We start from the raw sequence: 16,369 nt of genomic DNA on the forward strand, positions 1-16,369 counted from the left end.
CTTCTTTGCGTGGGCAAGGCCTGAATCTCACTCACAGTCTCTCTCTCTTCTCACTCTCTCTCAACAGCTATTACAGGAGAACAGCAGAACTGGATGGTAAAAAAGGGGGATTGTGAATGAGAGAGCCTGGGGGTGGGAGAGAGAGAGAGAGATGAGAGGAGAGCGAACGAGCCCCGCCGATGGATGCTCTTGTGGCTGATTGGTTCTGTTTTATGACATAAAAAGTTTGTCAGCAAAATCCGGTAGCATCATCAGCTGAGGATGAAAGGTTCTGTAATCGCCATGGAAACGCGCCAGATGTAAACATCAGCACAGTTGCGTTGGCGTCTTTTGTTCCATCTGTGTGTGTGTGTGTGTGTGTGTGTGTGTGTGTGTGTGTGTGTGTGTGTGTGTGTGTGTGTGTGTGTGTGTGTCACAACAATACGATCCTCAGGAGAGGTCAGGATAGTGACATATAATTATGTCATACGCAAGCATCTATGCATTTGTTACACACTGACACTGAATGAACTGAATCGTTGGAGTTGATTCACACACACACACACACACACACACACACACACACACACAAGTGAAATCAGGACTAATCCCCAAGTTGTATTTCACACTAAAATTTCATTCATTCATTCTTTTTCTTTTCGGCTTGGTCGCCACAGTGGAATGAACCGCTAACTTATCCAGCATATATTTCACACAGTGGATGCCCTTCCCGCTGCAACCCATCACTGGGAAACACCCATACACTCTCATTCACACACATAGACTACAGACAATCTAGTTTGCCCACTTCACCTATACCACATGTATTTGGACTATGGGGGAAACCAGAGCACCCGGAGGAAACACACGCAAAAATGGGAAAAACTCCTCACAAAAATGCCAACCGACCAAACTGAGGCTCGAACCAGCGACCTTCTTGCTATAAGGCGACAGCACAATCCACTGCGCCACCTCGCTGCCACAAAAATTTCAAATTCATTCATTTTCTTTTCGGCACATGTCTTTGGACTGTGGGGGAAATCGGAGGATCCTTGAGGAAACCCACGTGAACACGGGGAGAACATGCAAACTCCACACAGAAATGGCAACTGACCCAGCCGAGGCTCGAACCAGCGACTTTGTTGTAAATGTTTTATGTTCTCATAGTAACTGTTATACAAAAATGAATATTTAAAAGAAATGATTTTTAAAAACCGTTCATTTTTTACAATGATTTACAGAAGGCACACACTAAAATGTTATGCTTTGCAACAACGGTTTATATACCAAAGGATCGAGAATCATTTGATGACATGAAATGATCAAAGTGGAACCCCAAATAATTTCACTAAATAATTTTGACGAAATACTTTTCTCTATTATTGGCTTTTACCCATTTGTTAGCCAGTCATTTTTAATCTCTACAGTTTTACAATATAATTTTATTCCTCTATATGTTACAGTAATTGTTTTCATACAGTTGCTTTACACCAAAGAGATCCATTTAAGAAATTGTCCATAATATCAGTGCATAAATAATAGTCTTAAAAAGGCCTAATTTTTTATCATTTATCCAAAACATTGGTATCACTTTATTTTGATGGTCCCTTTAACAGATTTTGTTGAATTTAAGTTGCATTGCATCTACATGCCAACTAATTCTACTTATCTTCATAAGTAGACTGTTTTAGGTTTAGTTGACTAACTTGCAAAGTTTCTTATAGTCAGTTAAATGTATTGGAGCAGTATTAGCAGAAATAATACTCAAATGAGAAGTAATTGGCATGTAGTTGCAATGCAACTTTTAGTCAACAAAATGTGCAATAGAGACCATCAAAATAAAGTGTTACCAAACCATTTTTTACATTTTTTTTTTATTTCTGACTAAAATGTGATCTGGATAAGTTAATGAGCTTTGTTCAACTCACCAACAGTCTCATACACAGTCGAGGAGTTCAAATTAAAATATAAGTTGTGTAAATCAGTGTTTCCACAGCCTGCTCCTGAAGGCACACCAACAGTACACATTTTTAACCTCTCCTTAATCAAACACACCTGAGTCAACTCATCAGAACATTAGAAAAAACTCAAAATCTCAAGTTAATGCGTCAGATAAGGGAGACATCTAAAATATGTACTGTTGGTGTTCCTCCAGGAACAAGGTTGGGAAACAGTGGCCTAAAGTCTTAACACAAGCTTGTGTCCCTTAACAAATTAAACTGCTGGACAAGAAAAATAGCCAGCATCTCTGCAAGCAACCTCTTAATCACAGACACTAATAAAGCTTAGTCATTTATTTTAAGGGTGCGGGTGAAAATGCTTACAGCGGTAAAGGAGAATGAGACACTGGGGAAATGTGCAGATATTGCACATGGCTAGTTGTAATTAACATTATAAAAAGCATTATAAGTTAGGAGTCTCGATGTGATTTCAAAAGTGTCCCTGGACGTAGCTGCACGTGCTGCCCCTCCTGTGTGTTCCCAGCATGGAGCTGCACAGGGAGGCCCTCTCCTCAGAACTCTGTGTCCCCAGCATGGAGCTGCACAAGGAGGCCCTCAGAACTCTTCCGTGTGTGCTCTGTGCTCTGAAGCGCTGTGTTTGGGGGCCACCTCCTGGATGAGGGCGATAAATTCACTCTTCTCCAGACAGGCTCTGCACTCTTCGCCCCATGAGGCCAAGACTCTCTTCAGCTCCAACGCTCGCATTTTAGACAAAGCATCTGTGCTCCAGTCAAGAACCAGACGCTCTATTTATAGGAGAACAGCATATGTATGTTTCAAAAGTTTGTAGACAAATATTTCTGAATATTTCAAACCCTAATATATTGTTAGTACAGTTAAAGAGGCCATATGATGCTACTTGAAAAGGTCATCGTTTTGTTTACTGGGTTGACATATACTCTAAAGTCTGTGTCAAATCCAAACTTAGTATGTTTATTTTGCTAAGCTACATTGTTATTAATTTGTAATTATTATTCAATTCATTTTAAAAGTAAAAACACTGAAAAGATTATTAATTATTTTTTGGTTCAGCACGCATAATCTTAAGCAAAAGTTTGCAACAAAGGAACGATGCACAAAAAGAAAGCTCCGCCCTCCTACTCAATATTCCATTTCAGTTGAAAGTACATCAGTAAACTGAAATAAAAGTCTCAGCTCCTCTTTAGTTTTGATCAGAACCTCTATTCCCAATGTGTCTGAAATTTTCTGGCTGAATTATGCTTTCAAACTTAAGAAAATGCTCTGATTGGACAGCTTGACCCAGTGCGGTGTGATTGGCTAATCACCTAAAATCTGTTTTAAAAAGTATAATGCGCCTCATGCTCGAATCACACAGAGCTTCAGCATCAACGCTTGACAGAGGGCGTGTCTAAGGTTAAGGTTAGCGCTATTGTCATAGCAGCGTCAGCCAATGAAATTAGTCCGCCATCGGCTACTGTCTGAGCTGGTGTATTTGCATAAAGCGATCTGATTTGCTGACGCTTCCGTTGGCGCTTGTGAATTTGAGAAAGTCCCAACTTCTGCAGGCACTGCAAGTGGCACTGACAGACCCACAATTCAGTTAGGCAACGCTTGACATCACATATAAAAAGTGAATGGGAAGCATTGACGCTGACACCCAATGTGAATGGGCCGTTACTGTAATCATGACTTTTATTTAGTATTTATAAAGTAACGACTGCAGGACAACTATGTACTAATAACATAACTTTTTTCCTGTGCATTTCTGTGTTATGCATGGCCAGTAGATGGCGATATATATCAAACAAATTTCACAACAAATTCCACAACATCCATGGTTTTGGACGTCACATACTTGCCAGTGCCCAAAAACGTAATATGCATACGCATGACATCACTGTTTTCACCAAACCAGGGTTTTTGTAGTTTACAAAAACGCATTAATATAATAATGTTTCTTTTAAAATTTTCAGTTTTCTTAGGCTTGTGTTTTCAAGCTCCCAAAATGCATTAGTGTGTCTTTTATTACTGTAAATGGACAAATCGCCTGAGACATTTACTGTTGTTAATTCTGTTTTCGTCATGAAAATGCTTCTAATTGAATTAGTAAAGTTTATTACTCTGAGCCCAATCAGAACAAACTTTGTAAACAGTTTCACTGTAGTGTTTTTATTTTTTAATTTTTTATTTAAGTTAAAAACGTTAACACTTTACAATAAGGTTCATTAGTTAATGCATTTACTAACATGAACTAATCATTAACAACACATGTACAGCATTTATTAATCATAATTGAACATTTACTAATGCATTATTAACATCCAAGTCCATGCTTGTTCACATAAGTTAATGCAGTATGAGTTAACATGAACTAACAATGAATTACTGTCTTTTCATTAACTAACTTTAACTAACATGAACAAATACAGTAGTAAATGTATTGTTCATTGTTTGTTCATTTTAGTAAATGCATTAATTAACATTAACCTTATTGTAAAGTGTGACCTTAAAAATATCTCTACAACATAGCAATTTTGCCTCTTTTGTGTGTTTGCCTTTGAGCAGTATGTTTTGCTCATTTCTAAATCTCTTATTTTTTTATATGGACTGTTTTATGCAGGTCTGGAGCAGTGTTCTTTGATAGGAGGCACAAATTGATAAATGTACACATTACAAGAAAAGGAACACATCATAAAGCATCATATGGCCTCTTTAACGGATCTTTACATGTAAGTTCACCCTACCATATCTGAGCTCACAGATCTGGCCGTCCCTGCGCTGAAGCCTCTGGCAGATTTTGTGGACAGGAACATGTGCACTGAGGGGGCGAATCACCTCACCGGTCACTTTGGCTGCAGAATCACTGGAAGCTCCCAGGTAGTAACACTGAGGTGAAAGGAGACAGAATTACAAGACCCCATGTTCACCATACTGCACGTACCATCAACAAATGGTGAATAAGATTCAAACTGTGCATGTTTTCATCTTCTTACAAGCCGATTCTCTTTCCCAGTAGTCTCAGCGCAGGCTCTGATCAGGCCCTCCTCCACCAGCTCTGGGGACAGTTCTGTGTGTCTGATCACCAGTGAGTTATAAAGGCGTCCCAAAAACCCCACACACACTGAAAACACACACACACACATAATTATTAAACCGCGGTTTATACTGGAGGGCTGATTTCGTGGATTAGTTATATAATAATAGCATTAGTAATGATTCTGCAAAACATAAGCTATGTGTGTAGATGTAAGTAGACTATTATATACATATATAATTTTTTATATGATTTTAAAGATGCTTATATTATATATTATTTATTGTCATACACACTTTTCTAAATATAGATAATTTTTTGTAATATTATAGTAAAATAAATACTGATAAAATGTTTTCAGAGAGCGAGCCAAAAGCAACTGGACTTGCCTGCAAAATAATGGCTTCATTCAGTGAATATCTTACATTCACCATGTGAAAACACTCATGCACTTGTGCAAAATAACCCAGCATACTTCAGGTGACTATTTTTAAACTCGGTGGCTCATGCGCTTTAAAAAAACAAGCCGACCAACCTCACCTTCGCACTCTTCTGCGTCAGTAACTGTCAATAAAACAGCACATAAAAGCAAAAGCAACGGGGTGGAAAAGGAGCTGGTTAAAGACATGATTTTGTGCGCTTAAAATGCGCTCGTGCGCACTTCCAAGGGAACTTCATCACCCAGTATGCAACGCCCTCTTGTGTCGCTCATCGGTTTCTAAATCAGGCGTTTCCGATGCCGTCATTTCAGTTGCGCGCTGATTGGCTAACAGCACTGCCTGTCTTAAAATCCACCCTCTCATTTGCATACGCACACCGGCTTCCGGTTGAGTTCATCGGAAGCATGGCTGCCATCGGAGTGCACTTTGGATACACATGTGCCTGTGTCGCTGTGTTTAAGGTGAATTATTTACAAGTATTAATAATTTTGCTTCTCTTAATAGGCGCAGATATGTAAGCAACCTAATTAAATGTCACATAGAAGTCATTTGTGGTGCAGAATAAGACGGGGAGGCAGACAAAACAGCAGATACACAAACGTGCTTTAATAAATGTTTTCACATTAGGATGGACGAGCAGATGTTGTAGCCAATGACGCAGGAGACAGAGTCACTCCAGCTGTGGTGGCCTACAGAGACACTGAACAGGTAATTTAGCCAGCATGCACATGGACAGATGTGACATTCATTCATTTTAATGACTACACAGTTCATCACCAAAACAGAGCATTCAGATTAATAACTGATGTGAAATGAGAAATAAAAACAATCGTGTCTGTGTTTTTTGTTTGTATATTTTTGCCTTACACCTCTTCTTATTTCCCATGTGAGTTAAATGTATAATATTATAAACATAATACCTTCTGACTCATTCTCTAATAGGAAAGCACATCACAGATCAATTATAAAGTCTCTGTTTAGTTTAATTGAATGCTATTGTATGCAATAGCTTAACTAACTAGCAATTATCATGTAACAAAATAACTTTTTTTTATTATTAAAAACATTTATGTAAATTTTACAATTAATTTAAATAGAAATCAAGTAAAAGAGTCAGTGCTTGTTCTGATCGGATGCTTTTATTTCATTTATCTTCCAGATAGTGGGAATCGCTGCAAAGCAGGGCAGAATACGAAATGCTGCCAACACCGTTGTTAAAGTGAAGCAGATCCTGGGTAGACGGTAGGTGCATGTTTATGCTTGCTCCATAAAAACAATTGAGGATATTTTCATATTCACCAAAGCATGCAATAGTTGAGCTGTTTCATAATATGTTCTAGATAAATCACTGCATTACATAGTTAGAATCTAATTAATAGCAATTGATATATTATAAAACAACGGCTTTTACTTGACAGCTATGATGACCCAGATGCACAAGCACACAAAGAGGAAAGCAAATGCATAGTAAGTACATGCTGTTTTTAACCCTCATCAAGTATTTGATTATATTTTAACCTGGAAGAGATGAAATGCATGGTTTAGTTGAAAAATGTTAAATAAAAGAGGCTGTTAAATACTACAACGTTCGATCATTTCTAGTATTTTCTAACTCATTCTTAGGTTGTCAACAAGAGTGGCCTTCCCAGATATGAAATCGACACCGGAGAGACGACCAAATATGTGTCCCCTGAAGACGTCGCTAAATTGATCTTCCATAAAATGAAAGGTACCGTCTGAATCCTTTATTCCTTTTCATAGTTTGCCTGACGTGAGCCACTGATGATCATTTCATGTTCCCTGCAGAAACGGCCCAGTCAGCCTTGGGTTCGGACGTGAAAGATGCTGTCATAACTGTGCCTTTTGAGTTTGACGAGATGCAGAAGAATGCACTCAGGTATATTATAATCCTTTCACTGGAAGTTTATAGATGGCTGAAAAACTCTCCATGGGCGTAAATTTCGTTCAACATTTCATTTTCTTTTCGGCTCAGTCCCTTTTTTAATTGGGAGTCCCCACAGCGGAATGAACCGCCAACTTATCCAGCACATGTTTTATGCAGTGGATGCCATTCCAGCTGCAACCTTTCACTGGGAAACACCCATACACTCTTATTCACACACACTACGGCCAATTTAGCTCACCTAATTCACCTATACCACGTCTTTGGACTTGTGGGGGAAATCTGAGCACCCGGAGGAAACCCACACGAACATGGGGAGAACATGCAAACTACACACAATAGGGGAGGACAATAAATATACAATTTCTCATGAGGATTTTTTGAAAGGGACACAAATAGTACAGTGCTCATGCACAGCTAAACAATATGCCAATTGTGGCTGTTAATGTTAAGTTAACATTATGCCAAGTCGTCACAAATAATGCATGGCAAACGGCTTTGGCATGTTGGTTGCAGTGCACTATGCAACAAGCTATTGTAAACGAGCTAAGTAAGTAATACTTTAATTGCTAACATAGCAAATTCATGCAAAATTACATTAGTAATCAGCGTTTTTGCCGCAACTAATTCATGAATGAGTCTGCATTAAAGAGAATCGCTTTATTTAAAGTGAATACAATACCCTACTCACTGGAGTTCAACATGAATTAAGCTGCAGCCACACAGCTGACTGATGTTTGTAGAGTAGGTGAGATGAACTGGCAAAGCAGGCACTGTGAGGAAGGGGGGGGGGTTCCACTGTTTCTAAATGCATTTTAGTGGGTTTTTTTTTTTTTCCACACAAATATTTTAGGTTTACTTATATTTTTCACTATAGAGAGTGCTTTTATTATTATTATTTATTATTAATATATATTTTTGTAAGTTTTGTTTTAGAATTGTTTTGTTTTTGTGTCCCCTCCGTCCCTCCCCTGAGATTTACGCCCATGCTTGTCATGCATAATATAGCTAATTTAAAAGAAAACATTATTAAAGTCTGTTGTGTTTTGTAGGCAAGCTGCAGAAAGTGCCGGCTTCAATGTGTTACGGCTGATTCACGAACCCTCCGCTGCTCTTCTAGCTTACGACATCGGCCAGGACTCACCGCTGGGGAAAAGGTAGAGTTTTTGTAATCTCTTGGATGAACTGTTTTTTTTTTTCGTCTTGATTAATTAAAAAAAAACTTTTAACATGTATTAACAAAAACTAAATAAAACTTGAAGAATTATATAAAAGTATATAAAGAAATGCATGTACATACAATATAAAGCAGGGGTCAACAAACTTGTTCCTAAAGGTCTGGTGTTCTGTAGATTTTAGCTGCAACCCTAATCAAACACACCTAACCAAGCTAATCAGGGACTTGGGTATACTTGAAACACCCAGGCAGGTGTGTTGAGACAAGTTGGAGCTAAAACCAGCAGGGACACCGGCCCTCCAGGACCAAGATTGGTGACTCCTGATATAAAGGAATCAAATCACTGGTAAATTAATAGCAGGTGATACAAGTAGGCTTGTCATGATATCTGTTTTTTGTTGTACGGTATTGACCTTATTTTAAAATGCGGAAGTGCGCCTGTTTTCGCGATTGTCTTAGAACTTCCATTTCAGTCGCCTATGGGAGAAATGACAAGGAATAATAAACAGAAAACGGTCAAACTACTTGCTCTACAAACAAATGTTTGCATGACTATAAAGACCAAGTAAAATAACATAACAAGGAAATATCAGTTTGCAACATCAAACAGCGAAACGAGCAGTTTTTAATGTCTAAAAATGAATGGAAGTGAATGAGACCGGAAGTCTCGTGCCAAAAAGATTCAAATGGCAGCGCCCCCTCGTCTGCGGAGAATAAGGTCAATACTGCACCAAAATATATTATGATAAACAAAATTATTGTCATTTTAAGACCATTTATAATATATAAAATGCCAGAATGACAATATAATAGCATCGTAATATAAGTACAATCTTCAGAGGAACCACATAAGAGTAAAGAGTATTTCATTTAATCATAGTCATTTAATAATGAGGCACTGGAATTACAATGTAAAGACGCATATCTTAAATAAATAATAATAAATGTTAACAAAAAAGTGTGATTCAAAATGTAACAGAGGCTGCGATATCTGCTACCAGATCTATTTTCAGCCGTAAGACACCCACATAAAAATATACTCTAGTATTATAGTGAATACTCGTGTTTTTTTTAAAACAATTCTGACACATCCAATAGAGATAGAGATGTTGCACATTCAGCCAAAATGTTGCTAGAATTGGTTTTTATGTGTGGGCGATATATATATTTCAAAAATGATTTGTCATGTCCATGTGTTGTGCGGTAAGTCGATATATGGATTATTTTAACAGGCCTAAATACAAGTTATATGGACAAAAGATTGGTAATGAGCTGTGCTTTAGCTCCTCCGAATCCTCATGCTCTTTTACATCTTCCATCACAGTCATGTTCTGGTGTATAAACTGGGAGGCACATCCCTCAGCGTCACCGTGCTGGAGGTGAACAGCGGAGTTTACCGTGTTCTCGCCACACAGACGGACCACCAGACTGGAGGAGAGAGCTTCACACAGGAGCTAGCTCAACACCTCGCCGCAGAGTTTAAGAAGTCAGTGTGTTATTAAATGTTGTAAATGTGTTATTGTTCATTTTAAATTTGTTAGTTTGTTCCTCATATTTGACAAACAAGTTTCCTTTGAAATGTGCTTTTTTATTCAATGTTTGACTCTACCGAAACACAAAGAGAGAGTGTTTCATAATGTAAAATGATTGTTTTGCTGTTTCTTATTGATATTTCTTGTATTGTTTTTGCATCATTTGCTCTTTAGTTGTGTTGTATTTTTGGTTTTGACTGGTTTAAAGCACTTTGGTTGTAGTAAGGTGCTGTATAAATAAAGGTTGTTTGATTGTGAGCGCCTCTTTCGCCTTGCAGGACTTTTAAGCAGGATGTGAGTGGTAACGCGCGGGCGATGATGAAGCTGATGAACAGCGCGGATGTGGCCAAACACACACTCTCAACGCTAGGCAGCGCAAACTGTTTCGTGGACTCGCTTTACGATGGCATGGACTTTGAGTGCAATGTTTCCAGGTGAGCCGAAGCTTCAGGTTTATCGGTATTGTAAGGGAGACTTGTTGCTCTTCTGTGTGTTATATATATACAGTTGAAGTCAAAATGATTAGCCTACGGTGAATTTTCTTCTTAAGATATTTTATAAATGTTTAACAGCAAAGAATTTTTAAAAGTATTTCCTAAAACATTTTTTCTTCCTTAAGAAAGTCTGATTTGTTTTATTTGGGGTAGAATAAAAGCAGTTTTGAATCTTTAAAAACATTTTTTTTTTACATTCTAAGGTCAATATTAGTCCTTTTAAGCAATATTTTTTTCAGATTGTATACAGAACAAATCATCGTTATACAATGACTTTCCTAGTAAACCTAATTACCCAGTTAAGCTTTTAAATGTCACTTTAAGCTGAAGACTAGCATCTTGAAAAATATCTAGTTAAATATTATTTACTGTCATCAAGGCAAAGATAAAATAAATCAGTTATTAGAAATGAGTTATTAAAACTATCATGTTTAGAAATGTGTTGAAAAAAATCTTCTTTCCATTAAAGGAGGGCTAATAATTTATGATAGTGAATAATTCAGACTTCAGCTGTATGTTTATTTATGCTTGTGTTCTAGAGCCCGTTTTGAGCTCATCTGCTCCAGCCTGTTTAATAAATGCATCCAGCCAATTAAAAGTCTCCTGGAGCAAGTCAACCTGTCCACCTCTGACGTCAACAAGGTAAGACTCATCCTTAAATCAAGCATACAAGCTCATGTTTTTTCTTTTATACAAAAGAGTGACCAGTAGAGGGAGCTGTAAATAAAATACTTCTGTTATTATAAATTCTGGCTGAATTTTGGATATTTCAGGTAGTTGCCAAAAAACAACACATTTTTTATTTAGTTGAAGTATTTCTATCTATAATTATTTAAATGACTAAAACTTAAAACTTATAAACAGAAAATAGACAGTGATCAAATTTAATTCAAACTAAAAGCTTTAGTGGTTACTGAAAGAACACAGTGGCAATAAGTTTTTTATTGATATAGATTTTTTTCCATTTAAATCAGACGATGCATGTTTCAATTGTAAAGTTTATTTTTTAAAGAATTAACAACATAACATACTGTATGACCATTACATTTAATAAATTAGCAGATATGTTTTATCATGCAGTATTTTAACTTTTGAGTTGGATTCTCTGATTTCTGCCCAAATAGTAGAATTAAGTTTATTTTGTATGATTATATTGTCTTTTTAGATTATATTTTCTGATTATATTGATATCATTTGTCCGCTGAGATTAAACTGACCGCTCTGCTTACATTGTAAGGTGGTGTTAAGTGGAGGATCAGCTCGTATCCCGAAGCTGCAGCAGATGATCAGGGATTTATTCCCAGATGTGGAGCTGCTGAACTCCATCCCTCCGGATGAGGTGATTCCGGTTGGCGCTGCCATGCAGGCAGGAATCCTGGTGGGAAAAGACAGCCTGGCTTTGGGAGAAGATTCCATCACTGTGGACTGCTGTGCCAGCGACATCACCCTTAAGGTAGGGAGATATTGCATGATACTAAGTGCAATATTTAATGATTATTGATATTTCATTCCATCAATAATAAGCCGTATTTGAAGGCTTAAATTATTATTATAATTAAAAAAAAAAAAAATTTTTGTTTATTACTGTTTTTACTGTGGCACAGTGTGTTCTGATTGGCTAACCATTACATGATTGGCTAAAGTGCATGATAAAGGAAACCTCATGCCCAGGGAGCGGAGTTTATGTATATTTTAGGGTTGGTGATGTCACAAACCCAGGGAAAAACCTTAGTGTAGTTCCTACCAGCATTTTTTTATATCCATTTTTTTCCTTTTCTATTATTATATAATTTTTTTGTATGTTTCTGTTAAAATCTACAATAATAATAACATTGTTCCTACCAGGCTTTAAATGTAGGCCTTAAAGCTAATTCTGTTTTAAAAAAAAGAAAGGATCTCCCTTTGCAGTGGAGTCTGTTGGGTTTGCTCAAACATCAACACTTCTTAAACTCTTCTTCAAAGTCAAGTGAACTCATTAAGTAGTCAGCAGGCTCTGTTTTTTGATGAGTAGATGTGGTGTTGGCATTTCAGGAAGTGGATGACTCTGGGCTGGAGGTTTTCACTGTTTTATTTCCGTCTGGCACTCCTCTGCCTGCCCGCCGCCAGCACACGCTGCAGGGCCCTGGCAGTCTGTCGTCAGTGCGGCTCCAGCTCTTCCAGGCACAGCAGCCAATCGCACAGGTCCGTCCAGGATTTTAATGCACATTTTAGTGTGAAGTCTGTGTTGTGCATTTGATCTTGAAGCTTGAATATGACTGTTTTTGGTTTTACTAGATTGTACTTGGAGACCTGGAACCGAAAGAGGAGCTGCATGATGTTGTCACAGTGCTGACTATGAAGAGGTAATGAATGAAATTGAGGGTTTAATTGATGCATAATGTTTAATAATAATAAAGAAATCTGCATATTATAATGATTTCTGAAGGATCATGTGACGCGTAAAATAATGATGCAGAATATTCAGGTTGAATCACAGAAATAAACTAGATTTGAAACACATACTGCTTTTTTAAGTTTGAGTATTATTACTGTTACTATTGCAGCATTGAATGATTCAATTTAGCTTTGATTAGCATAAAATAAATTGTACTTTCAAAAAAAACTCCCCTTAGACACTTAGACTATTATTAAACGTCAAATATTAAGTTATCTTATGTATGATTTTTGCTTTCAGTCTAGACAGAAAACTGTTATTGGTTGTTCCTTGTGTTATGCACCATAATCTGAATAATATCTACAGTCATAAAGTCTCTATCTGAATGTAGCTGCATGATATTGGAAAAATCTGACATTTCTGTGACATTTACTGCAATATAAATACAGTTTCATCAGATGACTTGAATTTTTCTATTTTGGAAACAATTTGTTAATTCTATATTGATTGGCATGATTCTGTAGGGGAACAAATCATGCACTGAATGTACTAAACAACTTTCAAGTATAGCTAAATGCAATAGAGCAAACATAAAAGTGAAATAAGCAGTGCTTTAGGGTTTTCAGGCTAGTCGAATCATATCCGGGTACAGAAATGGAAAAAATCTCATATAAAATAACATTGCAAAGACTTTACTGTTTAAATAGTTAAATAAATTTTATTAAAGTAACAATTGGTTAAATTGCTTGTGTCTGAATGTTTTAAACTCTCTTAGGGCTTAAAATGTGAAAATGATCAGCTTTTGCTCCATTATAGTTAAACTCTGCAGTAACTTATATATTTTGAACTGTGAGTTGAGTTGACTTTATTAGTACCCGTATGTAGATTCTGTTTTGCAGCAAAGTTTGGCATTTGATACAAACAATTAAATCACACACCCACATATACACAAACAAATTATACATGATAAAAGATTACAATTTATTCAGAGCAACAATAGATGATGGGACAAAGCTATTCCTGAACCGTTTTGTCCTACTAAAACGCATCTAAAGTCTTCGACCCAAAGGGAGCAAGATAAACTCCTCAGACAGAGGATGAGAGCTACAGCTACTGATGTTCTGGGCAATCCGTAATAGCTGCCTACTATACAGTATGCCTACTGTGTGACTATATAATCCCAATTTAACAATGCAGATCCTGGGATGTGACTATTGCAGATGCACACACTGCAATATTGATGCTCAAACGATATAATGTGCAGCCCTAACATAAGCTGTTACTGATGACTGTGTTGTGTTTTTTCAGGGATGGTTCACTCCATGTAACGTGCACAGAGCAAAGCAGCGGCAGATCTGAAGCTATCACCATTGAAACAGCTGCAGCAGCATCTTAACCTTCAATCAGGACAACATTATACCATACAGTAAACCCCTGCATCTCATGCTGTTTGAGGTCTCACCTTTAAATCAAGCACACAAGCTCATGTTCGTGTAAAACAACAGCTCACACACAAAGTAAACGTATTTATGCTCGTGTTGATCTAAATCTGTTTGGAACACAATGAAAATTCAGCTTTTGCATTTACACTGACCAAAAAAGTTGGACCAGATACTTTTGTCCTATTTCAGAACATAAAAATTGAGCATGTGAGTAAATATCGGCAGTATTTGTCCTATATTATCCAGTTTAATTTGTATGCTCTCGCATTTTTTTACTAGCAGTCGTCATGTTCTGTTGTTTGTGATCTTTTGGTTTATATTAGATGATTCTCTTCAAATGTGCCTTCGTTACAGTAGTCGTGTGGTAATAGCACAGGCCAAATCATTGGAGGATTTAAAGAAGTCTGTGTAGTTTACTGATGCCACTGAAAGCATGCACAAGATTGTTGGAGTGATGTAGAGATGGAGAAGCAGCTGCTGGTGGTTTTGTGTTTGCTTCACTGACACTGATCTGGGTGCAGTCACATTGAGCAGGTGCAGAATTATCAGCTTTTTAAAGCAGGTTGGTGTTTGTCATCTGTAACTGCAGTAGCACGCAATAAAGATCACCGAACACAAACCACAAAGTTTATTTCCAGTGCATTCACTTCTGCTCGCAATTTTTGCAGTTACACGATTGCAAGTTTAACAGATTTAGAATAAAAGATAAAAGAGTTAGAAATTGTATACAACTCTGAGCTAGTCGTCAGGATTGTTACAATAACTTAAAATAGTTTAGTCATTTGAGGTAAAACTAACTAAAATAGCCTAAAGATTTCTCCTTCAGCTGTTTTAACATAACTAGTGTTTCATTGGCATATTCACACTAAGCTATCCTCACAGTGCGGGGGCACATTACCTGGTTCATTTGACTACCAGTCAGTGAGTGCTCTGAATCGAGCCCAAGCGTGGTTTGAGCCTTGCTCAGTTACAAGAGGTGTGCCAAAGTGCGGTTCGGTTGGGCTTTGGTGCGGTACGATTGTAGTGTGAGTGCAAAGCATGCCTGAGCCCAAAACTGAAGATGCAATGTCACTTTTAAGGGACTGATTTATATGGAGTTATTAATCATTCTTACTGTTTAATGAACGCAAACTGTCGTAGTTTATTAAAGACGCAAACCCCTCACTGCACCACAGCTGCACCTTTAGCAAACTTCCTAATACCTCCAGCACAGGGACTTTTATGAAAATGCATGAGTGTCAAAATGGTGGATCTGTTCCGCAAAATATTTGACTGCGTGTCGCTGCATCCCAAACGACTAAAAATAATCCAAAAGGATATAACTCGAGCAATCTTCACTGTGCTGAGTGAGAGCGCTTCTCTTTCTGTTAAACTGAACAGTCGCATCATCGATGATGTAAGCGTGCTCCTGTTTGGAAGGTGAAAATGCAGTGTGAGTGCGAGCCATCAGGAGAGAGGGGAGAGGGCACAAGCACCCTTCGGCACAGTTCAAGGCAACCGTGCCTAGTAAGAGTACACTTTTAGTCGTCATGTAATTTAGACATAATGTGAATGTAGCGCTGCAATACAAACACACAATTTCTTGTTATTTATACTAAAAATATTTTAAAACTGCAAACGAAAATCCGTTCAGTTTTTAGTGCATTGGTGTCTTCTACACCTAATCTTAAAATAGATTTCAATTAGTCGCTATTGCAATACTCCATTACAAATTTCTCAGCTACTATATTTCATTTCAGCTTTATTGACCTTATTCTTGTTGTACAGGCCAGCGCTGCCATTTGAATCTGTTTGGCTCAAGACTTCTGGTCTCATTCATTTAAATGAATTTTTAGGCATTAAAACAGCTCATTATGCTGGTTGATGTTGCAAACTGATGATTTCTCATTATTTTATTCTACTTTGTCCGTACAGTACGAAAATGTTAGTTTGTAGAGGAAGTAGTTTGACCATTTTATTATTCCTAGTCATTTCTCCCATAGGCAACTCAATCTGAAGTTCTATATCAGTGGTCTCAAACTCAATTCCAGGAG

General features: G+C 37.4%; 2 protein-coding genes across 2 annotated transcripts; one reads left to right on the forward strand and one right to left on the reverse strand.

Annotated features, from left to right (window-relative positions):
- Positions 1-1,238: 1,238 nt before the first annotated feature.
- On the reverse strand, positions 1,239-5,673 carry cdnf (cerebral dopamine neurotrophic factor). Its single transcript, NM_001123281.1, has 4 exons — positions 5,515-5,673; positions 4,934-5,061; positions 4,685-4,826; positions 1,239-2,725 (listed from the first exon to the last, which is right to left on the reverse strand). Exons 1-4 carry the CDS (start codon positions 5,600-5,602, stop codon positions 2,535-2,537), a joined length of 549 nt encoding a protein of 182 aa, NP_001116753.1. The 5' UTR covers positions 5,603-5,673; the 3' UTR covers positions 1,239-2,534.
- An 83-nt stretch (positions 5,674-5,756) lies between these two features.
- hspa14 (heat shock protein 14) lies at positions 5,757-14,955 on the forward strand. Its single transcript, NM_001045076.1, has 14 exons — positions 5,757-5,875; positions 6,042-6,122; positions 6,574-6,656; positions 6,833-6,881; positions 7,038-7,143; positions 7,221-7,311; positions 8,370-8,474; positions 9,819-9,980; positions 10,305-10,460; positions 11,060-11,162; positions 11,758-11,973; positions 12,552-12,701; positions 12,795-12,862; positions 14,203-14,955. The coding sequence occupies exons 1-14, from the start codon at positions 5,819-5,821 to the stop codon at positions 14,288-14,290; spliced, it is 1,515 nt and encodes a 504-aa protein (NP_001038541.1). The 5' UTR covers positions 5,757-5,818; the 3' UTR covers positions 14,291-14,955.
- The last annotated feature ends 1,414 nt before the right edge of the window (positions 14,956-16,369 follow it).

The sequence above is a fragment of the Danio rerio genome, chromosome 4 (assembly GCF_049306965.1).
Source record: "Danio rerio strain Tuebingen ecotype United States chromosome 4, GRCz12tu, whole genome shotgun sequence".
Taxonomy (NCBI): Eukaryota; Metazoa; Chordata; class Actinopteri; order Cypriniformes; family Danionidae; genus Danio; species Danio rerio.